Here is an 18,887-nt window from a genome sequence, read left to right as displayed (position 1 = left end):
TCCCCTCTGTCTTTCAGTCCAATTGAAGTCCATTTCACTCCGCAGGTGCTGCCCAACCTGCTGAGATTCTCCTGCATTGTGTGTTGCCTCAGATTCCAGCATCTTGTGTCTAAGCCAGGGGCCAGCAACGTTTTTGCCTCTGAGCCGGATCGCGTATTAATGAGCAGACGGTGGGCCAGATAAATGTCATTAAAAACTTGAAATATGGGAATTGTCCATTTAAGTAAATCTACTTATGTTTTGCCTCAAACTAATGAGTAACGCATGCTAAAAAATCATTTGTGCTGAAGGTTGCCTACCCCTGGCCTAAGCAATATCCTTACTGTCCATTTTGTGACTCCACATTTGTGGCAATGTGGCTGACTGACTCTGATTCACATTGAACTCGGCAAGCTGCTCCATTCACCTGGTCCCTGAGGGGCCTCGATCTGTGATCCGGGAACGAGAAGCAAAATTTCAGAGTTGGAATGTTCCGTGTGTTCCCTAACAATGCAATAAATCACTGGTGGTAAGACCAGTCTGGAGAAACAGACCTGTAGATCGCTCAAAGTTGCCGCACAAGTTGAAAGGGTCGATTAGGAAGGCACATGGCGTGTTGGCCTTCATTAGCCGAGGAATTGAGCTGAGGAGCTGCAAGGTATGTCGCTCTAGAAAACCCTAGTTAGACCACACTTGGAGTATTGTGTTCAGTTCTGGCCGCCTCATAGTAAGCACGTGGAAGCTTTAGAGAGGCCCAGAGGATATTTACCCAGATGCTACCTGGATTAGAGAGCATGTCTTAGAAAAGGGTGAGCAAGCTGGGGCTTTTCTGTCTGGAGCAAAGGTGACTTAATAGAGGTGTGCAAGTAAGAGAGATAGATTGAGTAGATAGCCCAGGGTGGAAATGACTAATATGAAAATCATAATTTTAAGGTGATTGGAGTAAAGTGTAGAGGGGATATCAGAGGTAAGTTCTTTACATGGAGAATGTTGGGTGTGTGGGACATGATGCCAGGGTGATGTAGATGAAGATGTATTAGGGACATTTAATAGACTCTTAGATAAGCACATTAATGATAGAAAAATGTAGGGCTAAGCGGGACAGAAGGGTTAAACTGATCTTAGAGTAGATCCCCTCTCTATCTGTTTCCTGAATGGACATTGAACCCATAAACACTATCTCACTTTTTAAATATTATTTCTGTTTTGCACTATTTTAGATCTTATTATTTAATATACATATATATACTTCAACTGATTTACTTATTTTTTTCTATATTATCATGTGTTGCATTGTACTGCCGCTGCTAAGTTAACAAATTTCACGATGCGTCCAATGATAATAAACCTAATTCTGAATGGGTCAGCAGAACATTGTGGACCGAAGGGCCTGTACTGTGCTCTAATGTTCTATGTTCTATTGCCCATCCCTGACTTCACCTTGGAAATGTTGTGGTAAACTTAACTCCTTGAAGCATGACAGGAAAAGGTGCTCCCACAGTGCTGTTGAGTAGTGAGTTACAGGACATGCACCCAAAGATAGTAAATGAATGGTGAGATATTTCTGAGTCAGAATGGCATGCCGCCAGTAGGGAATGCACAGGTGCTGTTGCCCGGTCCTCCTCAGTGGTAGAGCTCTGGTTGGAGGAGATGAACGTAAAAGGATTTAACTTGCAGGTAGTTCATCTTGCAGCACATGTATCCTGTAGTCATGGTACATGGTTGTCTAAGTAAAGTTGATTGTCACATACAGAAGTCCATGTCTGCACAGGTGTAATGAAAAATGTACTTGCAGCAGCATCACAGGCACAAAGCAACAGATAAGCAACATTCACAAAAAACATACATTGAACTTAAATTAGGCACAATTTTTCCAAGAAAGAGCAGAATTAAAACAAAAAAAAGTCCATTTTTGAGCAGAGTGATCAGTATGGTCATAATGTTGCTAAACTGTGGTGAGTAGGATAAGAGCATAGAACATTACAGCACAGTACAGGCCCTTTGGTTTACAAAGTAGTGTTGATCCTTTAATCTACTCCAGGATAAAATTTAACCTTTCCCTCCCTTATACCCTTCCATTTCTCTTTCATGCATGTGCCTATCAAAGACAGACAGACATACTTTATTGATCCGGAGGGAAATTAGGTAAATAGAAAAGAGTCTCTTAAATATCCCTGATGTATCTACCTCCGCCACCACTCCTGGTTCCATGCACCCACAATTCTGTATTTAAAAATAATACTTTCCCCAATCACCTTAATATATGCCTCCTCATATTAAGCATTTCTATCCTGAGGCAGGCCACTTGATGTATGTATATTTCTTGTACCAGTCATGGCTGTTGGTCGAATAAACAAATGATTTAAGAGAAATGCCTGTTCTCGATCCTTGTCTTGAGGGTTTAAGTGGTGAGTGGGGTGCCAGGAAAGTGGAATGGTATTGAGTTTCACCCAGGTGAGTTGAGCTTCGTGTCTAGCGACGCAAGAGGTCCTACAGATGCTGGAAATCTTACACACGATGCTGGAGGAACTGAACAGGCAGTATTTATGCAGAAAAGTAAACTGTTGATGTTTAGGACCGAGATGTTGACTCTTCCTTTCCCTTCATAGAGGCTGTGTGACCCACTGAGTCCCGCCAGTGTTCTGCGAGTGTTGCTCAGGATATCCAGCATCTGTAGGACCTCTTGTGTCTCCATTGGCATTGGAGGTAGTCTTGGGCTTCGACAGGCATGGCAGTGCGCTGCATGTTGTTCCTTTGCCTCATATTTATCCACCGTTGTGTTCCAGCTGAAGCGGGTTCCTCCTCACTGCTTGGAAGGACTGCGGGGTGTCTACACTCAGCTGGAGATCCTCGTCTGTTCCTACTGCATCAACACTGTCGAGGTGAGTCTGCCGCCTTTGGCAAGGACCCAACAACCTCAGTGTAGTGACAGAGCCTTTGACCCAGTGCGTTACAGCCAGCGAATATAATATGGGAAACCCTCATCAGGACTGGAAAGGAAGGTGGCAGAACCAGAATAAGAAGGTGTGGTGAAGGGGTCTGATTACGCTGGCAAGTGATGGGTGAAGCCGGTGAGGGGAATAGGAAGGGGGAATGAAGTGAGGAGTTGGGAAGGGAGAGCTGGAAGAGATAAAGGGCTGAAGAAGGAATCTGATCGGAGAGGACGGTGGACCATAGCAGAAAGGGAAAGAGGAGGCAAACCAGAGGGAGGTGATGGGCAGGTGAGGAGAAAAGGAGGAGTGAAAGGGTAATCAGAATGGGGAATGGATAAGGAGAGAAGTAGGGAGTGGTGGGATAAATTACCAGGAGTTAGTGAAACTTCTGTTCATGTTATCAGGTTGGAGGCTACCCAGACAGAATTTGAAGTGTTGCTTCTCCAACATGCATTTGGCCTCATGGCAGTAGAGGAAGCCATGGTCAGACATGTCGGAATGGGAAGTCACAGTGATTTTGGTAGCCACTGGGAGGGAGATTCTGCCTTTTGTAGCGGACCGTTTAATTGGATATTCTCTGAACATGGAAGTTCCTAAAAGTAGGAAGAGGGGATTTGATATCTCTGACAGGGTGGCTAGAACACAGTCTTACTACCAAAGCTAGGTGACTGCAGGTTGATATTGGAAGGCTAAAGAGGCTGAATCATATAATTATTTCAGCATAGGAGATAGTTGCTTGCTGGATTCGAGAGCAATTCAGCTATTCTTTCTCTGTAGCCACAGCCTGGAAATTTTCTCAGTTCCTTGACCAATTCAGAGAATAGTGAGGGTAATGAGGGTGTGGAACAAGCTGCCAGCAGAAGTGGTGGATGTGGGTTTTACTGAGAGAAGTTTGGGTAAGTACATGGATGGGAGGGGTATGGTCCAGGTGCAGGTGGATGGAACTGGGCAGTATAATAATGTGGCATGGACCAGTACTATGCTGTAATACAAGAGGGCATGCGCTTAAGATGCAAGGGGGAAAATTCAAAGTAGTTCTGTGGTGCAATATTTTTCCTAGTAAGAGTGATAGTTGCATGGAAACACGAGTGAATCTGCAGATGCTGGAATTAAATAAAAAACACAAAATGCTGGCAGAACTCTGCAGGCCAGACAGCATCTATGGGAGGAGGTAATGACGACGTTTTGGGCCGAAACCCATCATCAGGAAACCCCTCATCAAACACTCCTGATGATGGGTTTCGGGCCAAAACGTCGTCATTACCTCCTCCCATAGATGCTGTCTGGCCTGCAGAGTTCTGCCAGCGTTTTGTGTTTTTTATAGTTGCATGGAACATTGCTGGGGTGGTGCCAGAGGTAGATATGATAGAGGCCGTAAGACTATAAGACAAAGGAGCAGAATTAGGCTATTTGGGCCATCAACTCTGCTCCACCATTCTATCATGACTGATTTATTGTCCCATTCTTCTGCCTTCTCCCTGTAATCTTTGACACCCTTATTAATCAAGAACACATCAGCCTTTGTTTAAAATGCACCCAGTGACTTGGCCTCCACAGCCGTCTGTGGCAGTGAATTCCGCAGGTTCACCACTCTGGCTGAAGAAATTCCTCCCCATCTCTGTTCTAATGGGACGCCGGTGAATTCTAAGGTTGTGCCCTCTGGTCCTAGACTCCGCCACTGTAGGAAATATACCCTCTCCACGTACACTCTATCTAGACCTTTCAATATTCCATTGGTTTCTAAGAGATCCCTTCTCATTCTTCTAAATTCCAGTGAGTACAGGCGTGGAACCTCTAAGTGTTCCTCATACTTAACCCTTTCATTCCTGGATCATTCTCATGAACCCTCTCCTATGCCAGCACACCCTTTTGTGGATAAGGGGCCCCAACCTGCTCTCCATGTTCCAATTGCGGCTTGACCAGCGAGATACTTACGGTGCTCTGAAATGGGCAAACGAGTATGAAGGAAATGGAAGAATGTGGACAGAAGGGTTTAGTTTAATGAGGCATTATTAGCTTACTTGGCTGGGCACAATTCTGTCGGGCAGTGGGCCTGATCCTGTGCTGGACTGTTCTATGTTCCAGATGGTGGGTAAATTTTGAATGGGGAAATGATGGTGACATGGGACTGGCTCAGAGTAGATGAGGCCTGGTGCAGATCTACCATGATTATGTTGAATGACAGGGTTGTTGAGAGTAGTGTCCCATTACTGCTCTGGTTTTCTCTCTGAACTCCATCTCTCTCTGTTTTTCGGGCAGGAGATTATCTCTGTCTGTGGTGGTGATCTGAGCTCTGCCCTTCCCTGGCCAGACCTGCACACCCTCAACTTCAGCAACAACTTCATCACGTCGCTCGACAACTCACTGGTAAGACAGTTTGCCGGGGGGGGGGGGGGGGGGGGCATGCCGGATGACGGTGACCCCCGGTGGGCTGCTACCAGCACAATCATCATTGGCTGCCCCCACACTTAGAAGTCGGTGATTGTTGGCACTGTAATACCACTATGCTAACTGTTGCACTACTGTGCCACCCCTGTCCGGTACAAATCCCCCTTGGTACTCTTTGTCAGAGTTAAAGGTCAAGAAGACACCCTCGTGTTAATGTTATGTGTTCTGACAAGCTTGTGACATAGACTCTGTGGTGTTTAAGTGCTGCTTGTCTTTACATTTTTTCTTTTTGCTTGCTCTTGTCAGGGTCTGCTCAATGTGCTACAGACTCTGGATCTGAGTCACAATCGAATCCGGGACTGTGCGGAGAATCTCCAGGTATGAGGCTGCGTCCATCGGGAGAGCTGAGCGCCTCTATGGGAAGAAGATTCAGAAAGAGAGAATGGCTGTGTTTATCTCAAAGTGTAAAGTGAAGCAGCATCTCAGAATCAGGTTTATTATCACTGACATGTGTTGTGAAATCTGGTGTTTTGTGGCAGCAGTACAAAGAAGACATTAAAAAACACAAGATAGAATAAGAAATTATTTTTAAAAAAATGCAAAAGGAGAGCAAGATAGAAAAGTAGTGTTCCTGAGTTCATGGTCCATTCAGAAACTTGATGATGATGGAGGGGAGGAAGCTGTTCCTGAATCGTTGAGTATAGGTCTTCAGATTCCCATGCCTCCTCCCTAATGGTAGTAACAAGAAGAAGGTACTGTATGTCCTAGATGGTGATGCTCCTTAATGATGGATATTGCCTTCCTGGAGCATCAGCTTTGGGAGATGGAACCAGTCAGAATGCTCTCCACTGAACATCTACCTTCTTCAAGCTTCTGCTGGTGCTAGCCTATAGTTAATTGAACCATTTTGTTCCTGAATCACCAGAGTGCGTATTTGAACATGGAACGTAGAACACTACAGCACAGTAGACAATAGACAATAGACAATAGGTCCAGAAGTAGACCATTCGGCCCCTCGAGTCGGCACCGCCATTCTGAGATCATGGCTGATCATTCACTATCAATACCCAGTCCCTGCCTTGTCCCCATATCCCTTGATTCCCCTATCCATAATAGCACAGTAGAGGAACTTTGGGCTTCCATGTTGTGACAACCTTTTAAACTATTCTAAAGTCAGTTTAACCTTCCCTCCTACATAGCCCATCATTTTTCTATCATCCATGTGCCTTTCTAAGAGTTTCTATAATGTCTGCAATGTATTTGCCTTCACCACCAGCCTAGGCTGTGTTCCATACACCCACCAGTTTCTGTGGGGGAGGGGGGTGGGAAATACTTTCTTCTAATCACCTTAATAATATGTTCTCTTGTATTACCCATATACGCCCAGGGAGAAAGGTCTCATTCTATCAATGCCTCTCATCATCTTGTATACCTCTATTAAGTCACCTCTTGCCCTCCTTTGCTTCAAAGAGAAAAACCTAGCTTGTTCAAGTTACGGTAGTTTTTCTTAATGAATTGCGCTGTATTGTTGCAAAACATAAAATTTCAGGAAGTCCAGACTATGCAAATATCTTAGGTACATATTTATACTTTGTATAGTTCTTAGTTATGTATTGGCTCAGTAGTATGAAGTAATATTTGGTATCTGGAAAGACATGCTCTACAGTACTGTGCAAAAGTCTTGGGCGCCCTAGCTATATAGATGTGCCTAAGACTTTTACACAGTACGGTACATGTCAATGATAAACCTGATTCTGACTTTATCCTCATAAGACATGCTCTCTAACCCATGCAGCATCCTGGTAAATCTCCTCTGTACCTTATCCGAAGCTTTTACATCCTCTCTACAATGAGATGACGAGAACTGAACATAATAGACCACCAAGTGTGGTCTAACCAGAGTTTTATAGGGCTGCGACATTAGCTTGTGGCTCTTGAACTCAGTCCTCTGACTAATGAAAGCTACCACACCATGTCTTCTTAAGCACCCTGTTAACTTGTGCGCCAACTTTGAGAGATCTATGGAAGTGGACCCCAAGGCCCCCCCCCCCCACCCCATGCTCCTCCACTGCCACGAACCGGAGGCAGATTGAAAATTTGAGCCTCACTGAGTAAGGGCAGAATCATTTTTAATCAATTGTTGCTTGCTGCCATCCTTCCCTCCTTCAGCTACTCTCAGAACTGAAGTACGTGAACCTGAGCTACAACCTCCTGAAGAAGCTGCCCATCTTCAATTCCTGCTCCCGGATCCAGCTGGTCACTCTGGTCCTACGGAACAATGAACTGGACGATATCGCTGGTAAGGCCGACCCCACAATGTTAGCTTGAATTTCCTGAAGCAGTCTCAGGGCGTTGGTGGGAGAGAAGAAGAGGCTTCACTCCTTGGTACCTCTGTTCTCCGCCATTATGATATGTAGGTTAGACTGTGCGTGAGAAAGAGTGCGTATGTGACACTACAGCAACTGAGACTGATCAGATGTCGACTACATAAACTTCCTTCATTGTGCCCCTTTCGTTATTGGTTCCCAGTCCAGTTCCTCATCCAAGGCGTGGTGTACTTGGTTGTTCTGGGTGCTTCATCTCTATTCCCTTGCAACACAGGAAGAGGGTCATCAAGCCTACACAATTCTGACCGTCCAAATCAGGTTTATTATCACTAATGCATGGCGTGAAATTTGTTGTTTTGCAGCAGCAGCACATTGTAAGAATAAAATATGCTATAAATTACAATTAAAAATATATACGTATATAAAAATAAATAATTGAAAAATGAAGTGATAGTGTTCATAGTTCACTATCTGCTGGCAGGGATGAAGAAGCTGTTTTTAAAAATCGAGTGTATATCTCCAGGTTTCTGTACCTCCTGTCTGAGGGTAGTAGTGAGAGGAGGGCATGCTCTGGATAATGAGGGTCCTTAATGATAGATCTTGTTCCTGGGAAACGTTTGCCCTCCTCAATAACGGGGAAGGTTGTGCCCCTGACAGAGCTGGCTGACTTTACAACCCTCCGCCTCTTCTTCCGATCTTGTGCATTGGTACCTCTACACCAGATGGCGATGCAGCCGATTTGAATACTCGCATCTGTTGAAATTTGCTCGAGGTTTCAACATACTGTGATGGAGTAGAACATAGAAGAGTAGAGCACAGTCCAGGCGCTATGACCCACACGGTGTGTGAGAGAGTGTGTGTATGTGATGCTGTGGCACCCCGGCCTATGGGTACCCTTCTGCAGAAGGGGTTACTGCAGCATATAAAACATTGAGAGGCATAGAGGGTCAGAATCTAAAACGTGCTCCCAATTCGTTATTCTTCCACCACATGGGAACAGCTACTTCCCATGTATTATATCAGAATCTTAATCCTAATCCAGGGAAAACAAACCCAGCCTCTCCACTTAACTGAACGTGCCTTATCCCTGGGACCCTTCTAGTAAATTTCTGCTTGCTCTTTAAAGGATTAATGTTTCCCACATGTTAGCCTACAGCAGTACTGTTTAATTCTGGGCACTACAAGGAGCAAATGTTTAGCAGTAACTGTTGCTTTTAAATGCTTTGCTGCTACTAACAAAGACAGAGCTTGTATTCTGCCGTTTTTAAAAAATATAAAGCACTCCTGACTTGTCCCATTGCTCTAAGTTCCTGCATCCACTCCAATACTCTGTTCCCATGACCATTTTTTTAAAAAATGACCTATCATATAAGAACATCCCTTTAGAACAGAGCTGAGGAGGACTTTTTTTTAGCCAGATGGTGGTGAATTGGTAGAATTAATTCTCACAGGTAGCTGTGGAGGCCAAGTCATTGGGTACATTTAGAGTGGAGGTTGATAGGTTCCTGATTAGTAAAGGTGTCAAAAGTTACATGAAGAAGGCAGGAGAATGGGATTGAGAGAGGTAATAAACCTGTCATGGTGGAATGGTTAGAACAAACTTGATGGGCTGAATGGCCTATGTCTTATGCAAATGACACATTTCATTATATGTTTTGATGTACATGTCATAAATAAAGCTTATCTCCATTAACCTACAATCTTTCTGTACTGCTTGCATGCCAGCACACATCACCTTCTTTTGATTCCAGGGTTGGAGCTGTTGTCACACCTGAAGTGCCTGGACCTGGCTTATAATGTGATCTGTGAGCACGCCAAGCTTGCCCCACTCTCGCATCTCCATCAGCTTAAGGAGGTGAGCACGGGAGGCAGTGGGCCACCACGAGTCTGTCTGGTCGTGCTGAGAGATGAACGGTTCATGCTGGAGGGAGAGAGCTGTTAGTGCATTGTTTCACATCACGGGTGATTGAGAGAGTGGGGTTCTTAACTCCGTCTTGGAGTTTGTACATTTTCCCGGTGACTGCGTGGATTTCCGCCGGTCACTCTGGTTTCCTGCCACATCCCAAAGACACATGTGTTACAATTAATAAGCTGTGGGTATGCTATGTTGGTGCTGGAACTATGACAACACTTGCATCTGCTCCCAGCACATCCTCAGATTGTGTTGGATGTTAATACAATCAACACATTTCACTGTATGTTTCGATGTACAGGTGACAAATAAATTTAATTTTGAAAACAATCTAATCTTTTAATCCACCTGCAAATAGCATCCAGCAATCGGCAGGGAGCCGACAACATCCCATGTGAAGGTATTGGCCATCTCCCAGTGGAACCGACTAGAGGAAGGATCATTGAGTCATAGACTACTACAACACAAACAGGCCCTTTGGCCCATCTAGTATGTGCTGAACTATTAATCTGCCTAGTCCCATTGACCTGCACCCAGACTAGCCCTCTGTACCCCACCCAATCATGTACCTATCCAAATTCCTCTTAAATGTTGATGGTACAAAGAGGGAGTTTCACCCGGGAATGTTTGATGGGATGGTGTAGCTGGAGCTTCACTCTATGTCTGACCCTAAGAATGTGTGCTAGTTCTCTGTGGAGTGTCTACCCCAGAAGTGTATGGTGTAGATAGAGGGAGCTTCACTCTGTGTCTGACCCCAGGAGTGTGTGATGGGACAGTGTAGAGGGAGCTTCACTCTGTGTCTGACCCCAGGAGTGTGTGATGGGACAGTGTAGAGGGAGCTTCACTCTGTGTCTGACCCTGGGAGTGTGTGATGGGACAGTGCGGAGGGAGCTTCACTCTGTGTCTCACTCCGGCCGTGTGTGATGGGACTGTGTGGAGGGAGCTTCACTGCGTCTGACCCTGGGAGTGTGTGATGGGACAGTGCGGAGGGAGCTTCACTCTGTGTCTGACCCCAGGAGTGTGTGATGGGACAGTGCGGAGGGAGCTTCACTCTGTGTCTCACTCCGGGCGTGTGTGATGGGACAGTGCGGAGGGAGCTTCACTCTGTGTCTCACTCCGGGCGTGTGTGATGGGACAGTGCGGAGGGAGCTTCACTCTGTGTCTGACCCCAGGAGTGTGTGATGGGACTGTGTGGAGGGAGCTTCACTGCGTCTGACCCCGGGAGTGTGTGATGGGACTGTGTGGAGGGAGCTTCACTGCGTCTGACCCTGGGAGTGTGTGATGGGTCCAGAGGGATCTTTGTTTTCTCATTTGGAATATCACTTTGTGCACAGGGACGTCGAGACCTGAGCCTGTCTTTCTATCCACGGCATTTTAAACAGTCAGGAACGTAACAAGTAATGTTTTTGGTTGCAGCTCTTCCTGGAAGGGAACCCAGTGTATTACCTGAGAAATCACCGTGCCTCCACCATCTATCACCTCTCTCCCAAAGCAGCCTTCATGCGTGTAAGTCCCGTAGAAACCTCACCATCCAAGAGTGGGAAAACTGGTTACTGCCTGGTGTTGGTGTATTCGGTTAGGCTGCTCAGAGCTGGCTTTGAAAATCTGTTCAATTTGACACCAATCTATCTATCATTGTGCTTTAATACTCTGTACCACTGGAGTTTTGGATGCCATATAAAGTTTCACCGCTCTTGTGTCCCCCTAGTAAACCAGTTTTAATTTTGTACTGGAGATGAGAGACTACAGATGTTTGAAATCTGGAGAAACACTCAAAGGTGCTAGAGGGACTCAGCAGTACAGGCAGCGTCTGTGGTGGGAAATTGAGTCAACGTTTCGAGTTGTGCCCCTCCACCTGGATGAGCTCAGGAAGGGTCTCGACCTGAAATGTTGACTGTCCATTTTCTCAGTCCACTTTATTTTTCAGGATGGGGGTATTACTGTTGGCATTTCGAGCATCATGGTAGCGTATCAACCAGGGTTCAACCTGTATCAACTGCAGTCTGAAAGGAGTTTGTACATTCTCCCTGTGACCATGTGGGAGCTCCATATTCCCCTTCACGTCCCAAAGATGGCTAGTATATTAAATAGTCACGTGGATGTAATTGACACTGCCTGACCTGCTGAGTTCCTCCAGCACCTTTGAGTGTGGTTTGTTGAAGGGTTTGTTACTGGTCTATGTATTTAAAATAAAATAATAAAACAATGTAGTACAGTTGTAGGCCCTTCAGCCCATCAAGACTGCGCTGAGCATGGTGACAATTTAACCCCCCCCCCCCCAATCTGTCTGAGTGTGTTCCATATCCCCAGTCCTCAGCTTTGTTATCGGACTACTAAATTCTCTTCAGCTGCTTACAATTGCTGTGTTCGAATTGCCAAATCAGACTACAATGCATCAGTCAGGACACTTTCAACAGTACATCTACTGAAGTTTGTCAGTGAGTGGTTTTGGGGTGTTAGAGCGCAGTGAATGTCTGCACAGTTATCCTGATGGTTTGTGTCTCTTTTACAGCTGGTTTTGGATGGCGAGCCCGTCACTGCTGCGGAACTTACCGTAAGTGAATCAAGTTCGTTATCACTCTCGTGAAAGTTGTTTCGTAACAGAACTGCAGTGCGATGCATACAATAAATTACATTAAGATAAATAGATGTTAATTGTTTTTATTTAAATTAATTCAAAAATAGTGAGGTAGTGTTTATGGGTTGGTTCATTGTCCATTCATAAATCTGATAGCAGAGGGGAAGAAGCATTGAGCGTGTATCTTCAGGCTCTTGTACCACCTCTAATGGTAGGAATAAGAAGATAGCAAGGCCTAGGTGACAGGGGTCCTCGTTTTGCATCAAATCCAAACAATAAGGACTGTGCTGGGTAGTCCACGAGTGTCACCACACTTCAGGCACTGACGCAGTATGTCCACAGCTTAATCACCCAAACCCATACATCTTGAATGTGGGAGGAAACTGGAGAACCCATAGGAAACCCAAGCGATCGTGAGGAGAACGTACAAACTCCTTGCAGACGATGGCAGAATTGAACCCAGGTCACAGGCTCTGTAATGGGAGTTATACTAACCCCTACAACACTGTACTGCCTTTACTCTTTTGTGTAACCTAAATGTTTTTTTAAGATTTTAACAAGGGTCAAGACCAGATGAAGGGTCTCAACACAAAGTGTCAACTGTCCCAAGTCCCTATAGTTTCATAGGATACACATGATTCTGGAAGTTAATGTCCATTTTGAATTGCTCTTGATTAATAAGGCAATTAAGAGTCATATATGTTACTGTGCTAAGAGGTTGAGCTGGAGAGAGTGCAGTGGAGATTCAATGGGATGTTGCCGGACTAGAGGACTTCAGTTATGGTGAGGGATTGGACACACTAGGCTTGTTTTCTTCAGAAGCAGAGAAGGTTGAAGAGTAGGATTTTAAAGCAAATTGTAGGGCGTTACGGCTTCATGGCAATACTTTACAGCATTAGCGACGACCTTAAACTGAGTTTAAACTCATGAGGGGATCTCATTGAAACCTAGCAAATATTGAAAGGCTTAGATAGAGTGGACATGGAAAGGATATTTCCTGTAGTGGGAGAATCTAGGACCAGAGCACACAGCTTCAGAATACAAGGTCGTCCCTTTAGAACAGAGATGAGGAGGAATTTCTTTAGGCAAAGGGCTGTGAATCTGTGGAATTCATTAGCACAAATGGCTGTGAATCTGTGGAATTCATTAGCACAAATGGCTGTGGAGGCCAAGTCATTGGATATATTTCAAGCAAAATTTGCTAGTTTCTTTCTTAGAAAGAGCATCAAAGATTATGGGGAGACGGCAGGAGAATGTGGTTGAGAGGGAAAATAAATCGACTTTTGCAATGGAGAAGCAAACTGAACGGGCTGAATGGCCTAATTCTGCTCCTATGTCTATGGTCCAGTGCTGAGTGGTAAAAGGGAACAGCTGATGAAGTTCAGCAGTAGGTAGATGGGAAGCAGCTGTTATTGCACAGAGCTATATTGTCTGATAATTGTTATGACATGCCACTATTGTTGTGGCTGAAACTTGGGTTTACATTTAACTAAGTTAAACTTCCAGATAATTAGGTGTTTTATTCTGTAACACAAACCTCGTTTTACTGTAAATGTGTAATGTTGTAATTGGAGAAATATAACAATCAGTACCCAGTTAACTGAGTTTTCTGTTTAAGTATGAGCTTTATTTGTCACATGTACATTAACGCCTTCAGTGAAGACCATTGTTTTTGTGTTAATGGCCAACACTGACCGAGAATATGCTGGGGGCAGCCCGCTAGTCACCATGCTAACTACATAGTATGCCTACATCTCACTTACTCTAACCCCCATCTCATGGGAATGTGTGAGGAAACTGGAGCACCCAGAGGAAATGCACACGGTCATGGGGAGAATATACAAACTACTTACAGACAGCAGTGGGATTGAATCCTGATTGCTAGCACTGTAAAGTGTTACACTAACTGCTCCTCTGCTGTGCTACCCGAAATGTGTAATCACACATGTGGAGAGGTATGTGAGGCTGTCCTGAAATGGCGTACTCTTGTGGTGCACCAATTTTCAATAAATCCCTTGTTGTTTGGATACCCATTGTTGCCATCACTGTCCGCTCCTGCATTGCAAAAGTCTCTATCATCTTCATGCTGTAATGAGGGAGGTTACTCAGAACTCGTGGAAATGAACATCCTGCACATTACTGAAGGGAGGATTGGACCTATGATGCTGAGAGCAGTGGAGCTGGTGGAGGCCCGATGTCTGGAGCCCAGGGCCAAGGGCTAGAGGTCTGGAGGCAGCCTGTCTGTGTGGGTGGTTGTGGGCGGATTGGAAAGGAGCTTGTTTTGCTGTTGCTTCTGTTTGTGTTGGCATCGGAATTTGTAGTGACACATGCAGGCTGTCCTCTGCACACCCTTGGTTGTTAATGCAAATAACACATTTCACTCTGTTTCAATGTATATGTGATAGATAAGTGTGTATCTAGTGAACATGAATCTAGGATCAGTCTGGGTGAATTTGGGGTGGAGAGGGCCTTAGGACATGGGGGAAAATATCAGGCCAATCAGTCCATCATTTTTGCTGTTTGTTTTACAAAAAGGAAAGTAGGGTGTGGTGGGGAGAAGGGAAAGAATATGTCAATGTGACGGGGAGAGCACCGTGGTGACCTGCAGGGTCCTACAGTAATTATGTTGCCCACAAAGGTTTTGTCTGCTGGGCAACACACACAAAATGGCCGATAGGACCAGGCAGAGTAACAATTCGGCATGGAGTAGATGGGCTGAATGGCGTGTTTCTCTGGTGTTGTGCTCTGTGACTAAAATGCTAGAGGAACTCAGCAGCATTTATGAAGGGAATAAACAGTCAACATTTCAGGCTGAGAGCCTTCATCAGGACTGGAAAGGAAGGGGGAAGAAGCCAGAATCAGAAGGTGGGAGGAGATGGTAATGAATTCAAGCTGGCAGATGACAGGTGAGACCAGGTGAGGTGGGTAGGTGGAAGAGGCTGAAGGAGGAATCTGATACCAGGCGGACTGGACCATGGGAGTCAGAGAGGAGAAGGGAAGGGGTGAGAGGAAAATGAGTGTATGTTGTCCTTAAACATTATCCTGTCTATCTTTCCCCACTTCAGTACCTCTCAAAGACTGGCAGGCTCATTAGCCACACTGGACGCCACTCTCCTCGGGGAAGCGTGCTCAAGAATGTTCTGGACTCCTCAACGCCCAGTGATTACAATGATTGCCAGCGTTTGACAGATGGTGTTCCTGCCCCAATCACACGAAAAAAGGTGAGCATTTCCACCTGACACAGGGGGGGGGGGGGGGGGTGTGTGTGTGTGTGTGTGTGTGTGTGTGTGTGTGTGTGTAGCAGCCCTTGTCCCATTGAACTGGCCCTTTGATATGTTAAAGAAGATTTCAAAACATAAAAAGATCAGCTTTATTTGTCACATGCATTGACATTTAAAATGAAATGTGCTGTTTGCATCAGTCCGAAGCTTACCATCTTTGGGATATGAGAGGAAACCCACACGATCATAGCAGCAGGCATTGAAGCCAGACCTGACAGTTACGCTGCCCACTACACTATGGATGCCATTATGACATTTAATAGGCATTTGGACAGTTACATGAACAGGAAAGGTTTGGAAAGTTAGAGGTATAACACGGTAACCGGCCCACGCTGCCCAATTACACCCATGTTGCCATTTAGTCTACTAACCCATCCGTCTTTGGAATGTGGGAGAAAACCAGAGCACCCCGAGGAGATCTGTGCAGTGTCGGGGAGAACGTACAAACACCTTATGGACAAGTGGCGGAATTAAGCCCAGTCGCTGGCGCTTTGTGTAAATGGTGATTACACTAATCACTTCACTGCCAAGTTGCCCAAAATCAAGGTGGTTTAAAAAAGGGGATGGTCTAAAAGCAGGTGAAGGGACTTGCACACTTAAGCATCTTCAGCATGGACGAGTTGGGCTGAAGGGCCTGTTTCATGATGTGTAACTATGATCCCGAGACCTGGATTTGCATGACCTGTACAGCCAAAAAGCTGCTGTAATCCAGGAAAGATGTCTCATTGCAAGGAGTCCGATGAAGGGCCTTAGTCAAAAACAGTGACTGTTTATTCATTTCTATAGACACTGCCTGACTTGCTGAGCTCCTGCAGCATTTTGTGTGTTTTGCTTTGGATTTCCAGCATCTGCACCATCTCTTGTGTTTAAAATGTTTCAATTAGTAATTCCCAAGTTCTAGTCATAATGATTAAATGTGTGATAGTTTCTGCCCACTGAGCCATTATTGTTGCACCCACTACTGGGTGATCAGGCAAAGGAACCAGTGAATGATCATGGGCTAAGATGAAGGAGGGGCTAAGTCTTTATGGAGTATAAAAACTACAAGGAGTTGGGATGAGTCGCCTGTTTTGACTCTGTAAGTGGGACGTCTCTACAGTCACGAGTGCTACAGCGCAGAAACAGGCCTTCAGCCCATCTAGTTCATGCCAAACTTAATCTGCACAGTCCCATCGATCTGCAGTTGAACTATAGCCATTCATACTCTTTCCATCCATGTAGTTATCCAAGCTTCTGTTAAATGATGCAGTCGTATCTGTATCCACATCTTCCGCGGCCAGCTCATTCCACAGACTCGCCGTCCTCAGAGTGATATGTTTACCCTCATGTTCCCCTTAACCATTTCATCTTTCATCCTTAACCCATGACCTCTAGTTCTAATTCTCACCTACCTTCAGTGGAAAAGCCCTACTTGCTTATCCTATTTATGCTTCTCATACTTTTGTATACCTCTATAAAATCTCCTCTTATTCTTAACCTTTATTCCCTACCCTTTCCTGTAACTCAGGCCCTCAAGTGCCAGCAACATCCTTGTAAATTTTCTCTGTATCCTTTCAATTGTATTACTATCTTTCCTCTAGGTAGGTGACTAGAAAAAGCCTGCTTACATTTACCTTATCTATACTCCACATCTTTTTGTGTACCTCGGACTTGTGTGATCAAACATTTATTTATTTCATTTTTCTCTAATAACACCAAGCAGAACAAAGTCAAGGTGCGAGCTGCCAGTATCTCGGAACCGAGCGACAGTGACCCGGAGGTTCGGAAAAAGGTGGCCCCGTCTCGTGAGTAGCTGTTGCTTCGTCCATACTACTCTGCGAGGTTGAGAAGCTAGTCTGAGGGCAGGAGTCTTAATAGAATGCAGGCAGTCTGTTTCCTCTGCAGACTGCGCCCCGTGCACAGACATGCTTGAGGAAACGCAGACCAAAATGGTGGAGGAACTCAGCAGGTCAGGTAGCATCTCTGGAGAGGAATTAACTGTCAGCATTTCGGGTAGGACCCTGTATGTGACCATTAGGAAACTGCAGAGAGTTGTGAAATCAGCTCAGCACATCACAGAAACCAGTCTCCCCTCCATGGACTCTATTTATACCTCACTGCCTCAGTAAAGCAGATAACATACTGTAATCAAAGATCCCACCCACCCCAGACATTCTCCCTTCTCCACTCTCCCATCATGCAGGAGATAGGAGAGCCAGAAAGCCTGTACCACCGGGCTCAAGGACAGCTTCTACCGCAAAGTTATAAGCCTATTGAATAGTTCTCTAGTATAACAAGATGGACTCTTGACCTCGACATTTCAGGCTGAGATCCTTTATCAGGGGGCAGAAACCAGAATGAAATGAAGTCTCCTTTGTCGATGCTGCCTGACCTGCTGAGTTCCTCCAGAATTTTGTGTGCATTGCTCAAGATTTTCAGCATCTGTAGAATCACGGGTCATAGCTCACTGGTCCCCTGTCCACTCCTATCAGATTCCTTCTCAGCCCTTTTCTACATCCACTATCATCTGCCAGCTTGTACTCCCCCCACATCCTCACCACCTTATTCTGGCTCCTGCCCCCTTCCCTTCCAGTCTGGTTGGAGGGTCTCAGCCTGAAATGTTGCCTCTTCATTCACCTCCATTGATCTTGCCTGATCTTCTGAGTTCCTCCAGAATTATGTGTGTTGCTCTGTATTTCCAGCATGTGCAGAGTCACTTGTGTTACAGACACAGTCAACGTTGTTTTGCAGATTGAGTTTTTCATTTTCACCCTCACTCCGTGACTGTGTGTCTTGCTGACAGATAGGTTGCATTGTCCTTTGTGGTCCTCAGTGTGAAGTGGGGAATTTTGGGACGTTAAACTGCTATTTAAGACATAAGACGTAGGAGCAGTATTAGGCCATTCAGCGCAAATCTGCTCTGCCATTCCATCATGGCTGGTTTATTGTGCTCCACAACCCCATTTTTCCTGCCTTCTCTCCGAAACCTTTAACATCATTAGTAATCAGGAACCTATCAATCTCTGCTATAAGTATACCCACTGGCCTGGCCTCCACAGCCTTCTATGGCGATGAATTCCACTGGTTAACTGCTCCTTGCTAAAGAAATTCCTCCTCTCTGTCCTTGTATTCTGAGGCCTTGCCCTCTGGTCCTTGACTCGCTCCACTTTAAGGAAACACCCTCTTCCATGTCCACTCTATCTAGGCATTTCAATATTTAATAGATTTCCATGAGATCCACCCTTATTCTTCATAACTCCAACAAATACAGGCCTGGAGCCATCAAACAGTCCTCGCGTGATAACTCTTTCATTCCTGGGATCACTCTTGTGAGCCCTCTCTGGACCCTCTCCAATGCCAGCACACCCTTTCTTAGATAAGGGGCCCAAAACTGCTCACGTTACTCCAAATGTGGTGTGACCAATGCCTTATAAGCTTCAGCATTACATCCTTGTTTTTAACTTCTTGTCCTCTCAAAATGAATGCTAATATTGCATTTGCTTCTTTACC

The 18,887-nt window shown here is 45.3% G+C and overlaps 1 protein-coding gene across 11 annotated transcripts in view; it reads left to right on the top strand.

Moving 5' to 3' along the window:
• Positions 1-18,887, top strand: part of stk11ip (serine/threonine kinase 11 interacting protein) — a 130,078-nt gene that overhangs the window by 42,117 nt on the left and 69,074 nt on the right. For 10 of the 11 annotated variants that reach the window (XM_059967576.1, XM_059967565.1, XM_059967569.1 and 7 more), the window contains 9 exons: positions 2,766-2,861; positions 5,172-5,279; positions 5,607-5,678; positions 7,470-7,599; positions 9,379-9,482; positions 10,956-11,045; positions 12,052-12,093; positions 15,183-15,338; positions 17,098-17,182. In XM_059967576.1, coding sequence (XP_059823559.1) covers positions 2,766-2,861; positions 5,172-5,279; positions 5,607-5,678; positions 7,470-7,599; positions 9,379-9,482; positions 10,956-11,045; positions 12,052-12,093; positions 15,183-15,338; positions 17,098-17,182 — 883 coding nt within the window. The remainder of the gene's footprint in view (positions 1-2,765; positions 2,862-5,171; positions 5,280-5,606; positions 5,679-7,469; positions 7,600-9,378; positions 9,483-10,955; positions 11,046-12,051; positions 12,094-15,182; positions 15,339-17,097; positions 17,183-18,887) is intronic. The other variant, XM_059967566.1, reaches the window with a different exon arrangement.

This window comes from Hypanus sabinus, chromosome 4, assembly GCF_030144855.1.
Source record: "Hypanus sabinus isolate sHypSab1 chromosome 4, sHypSab1.hap1, whole genome shotgun sequence".
NCBI classification, from domain to species: domain Eukaryota; kingdom Metazoa; phylum Chordata; class Chondrichthyes; order Myliobatiformes; family Dasyatidae; genus Hypanus; species Hypanus sabinus.
The sequence above is the reverse complement of the archived record's forward strand: the minus strand, read 5'-3'. Positions and strand labels throughout refer to the sequence as shown.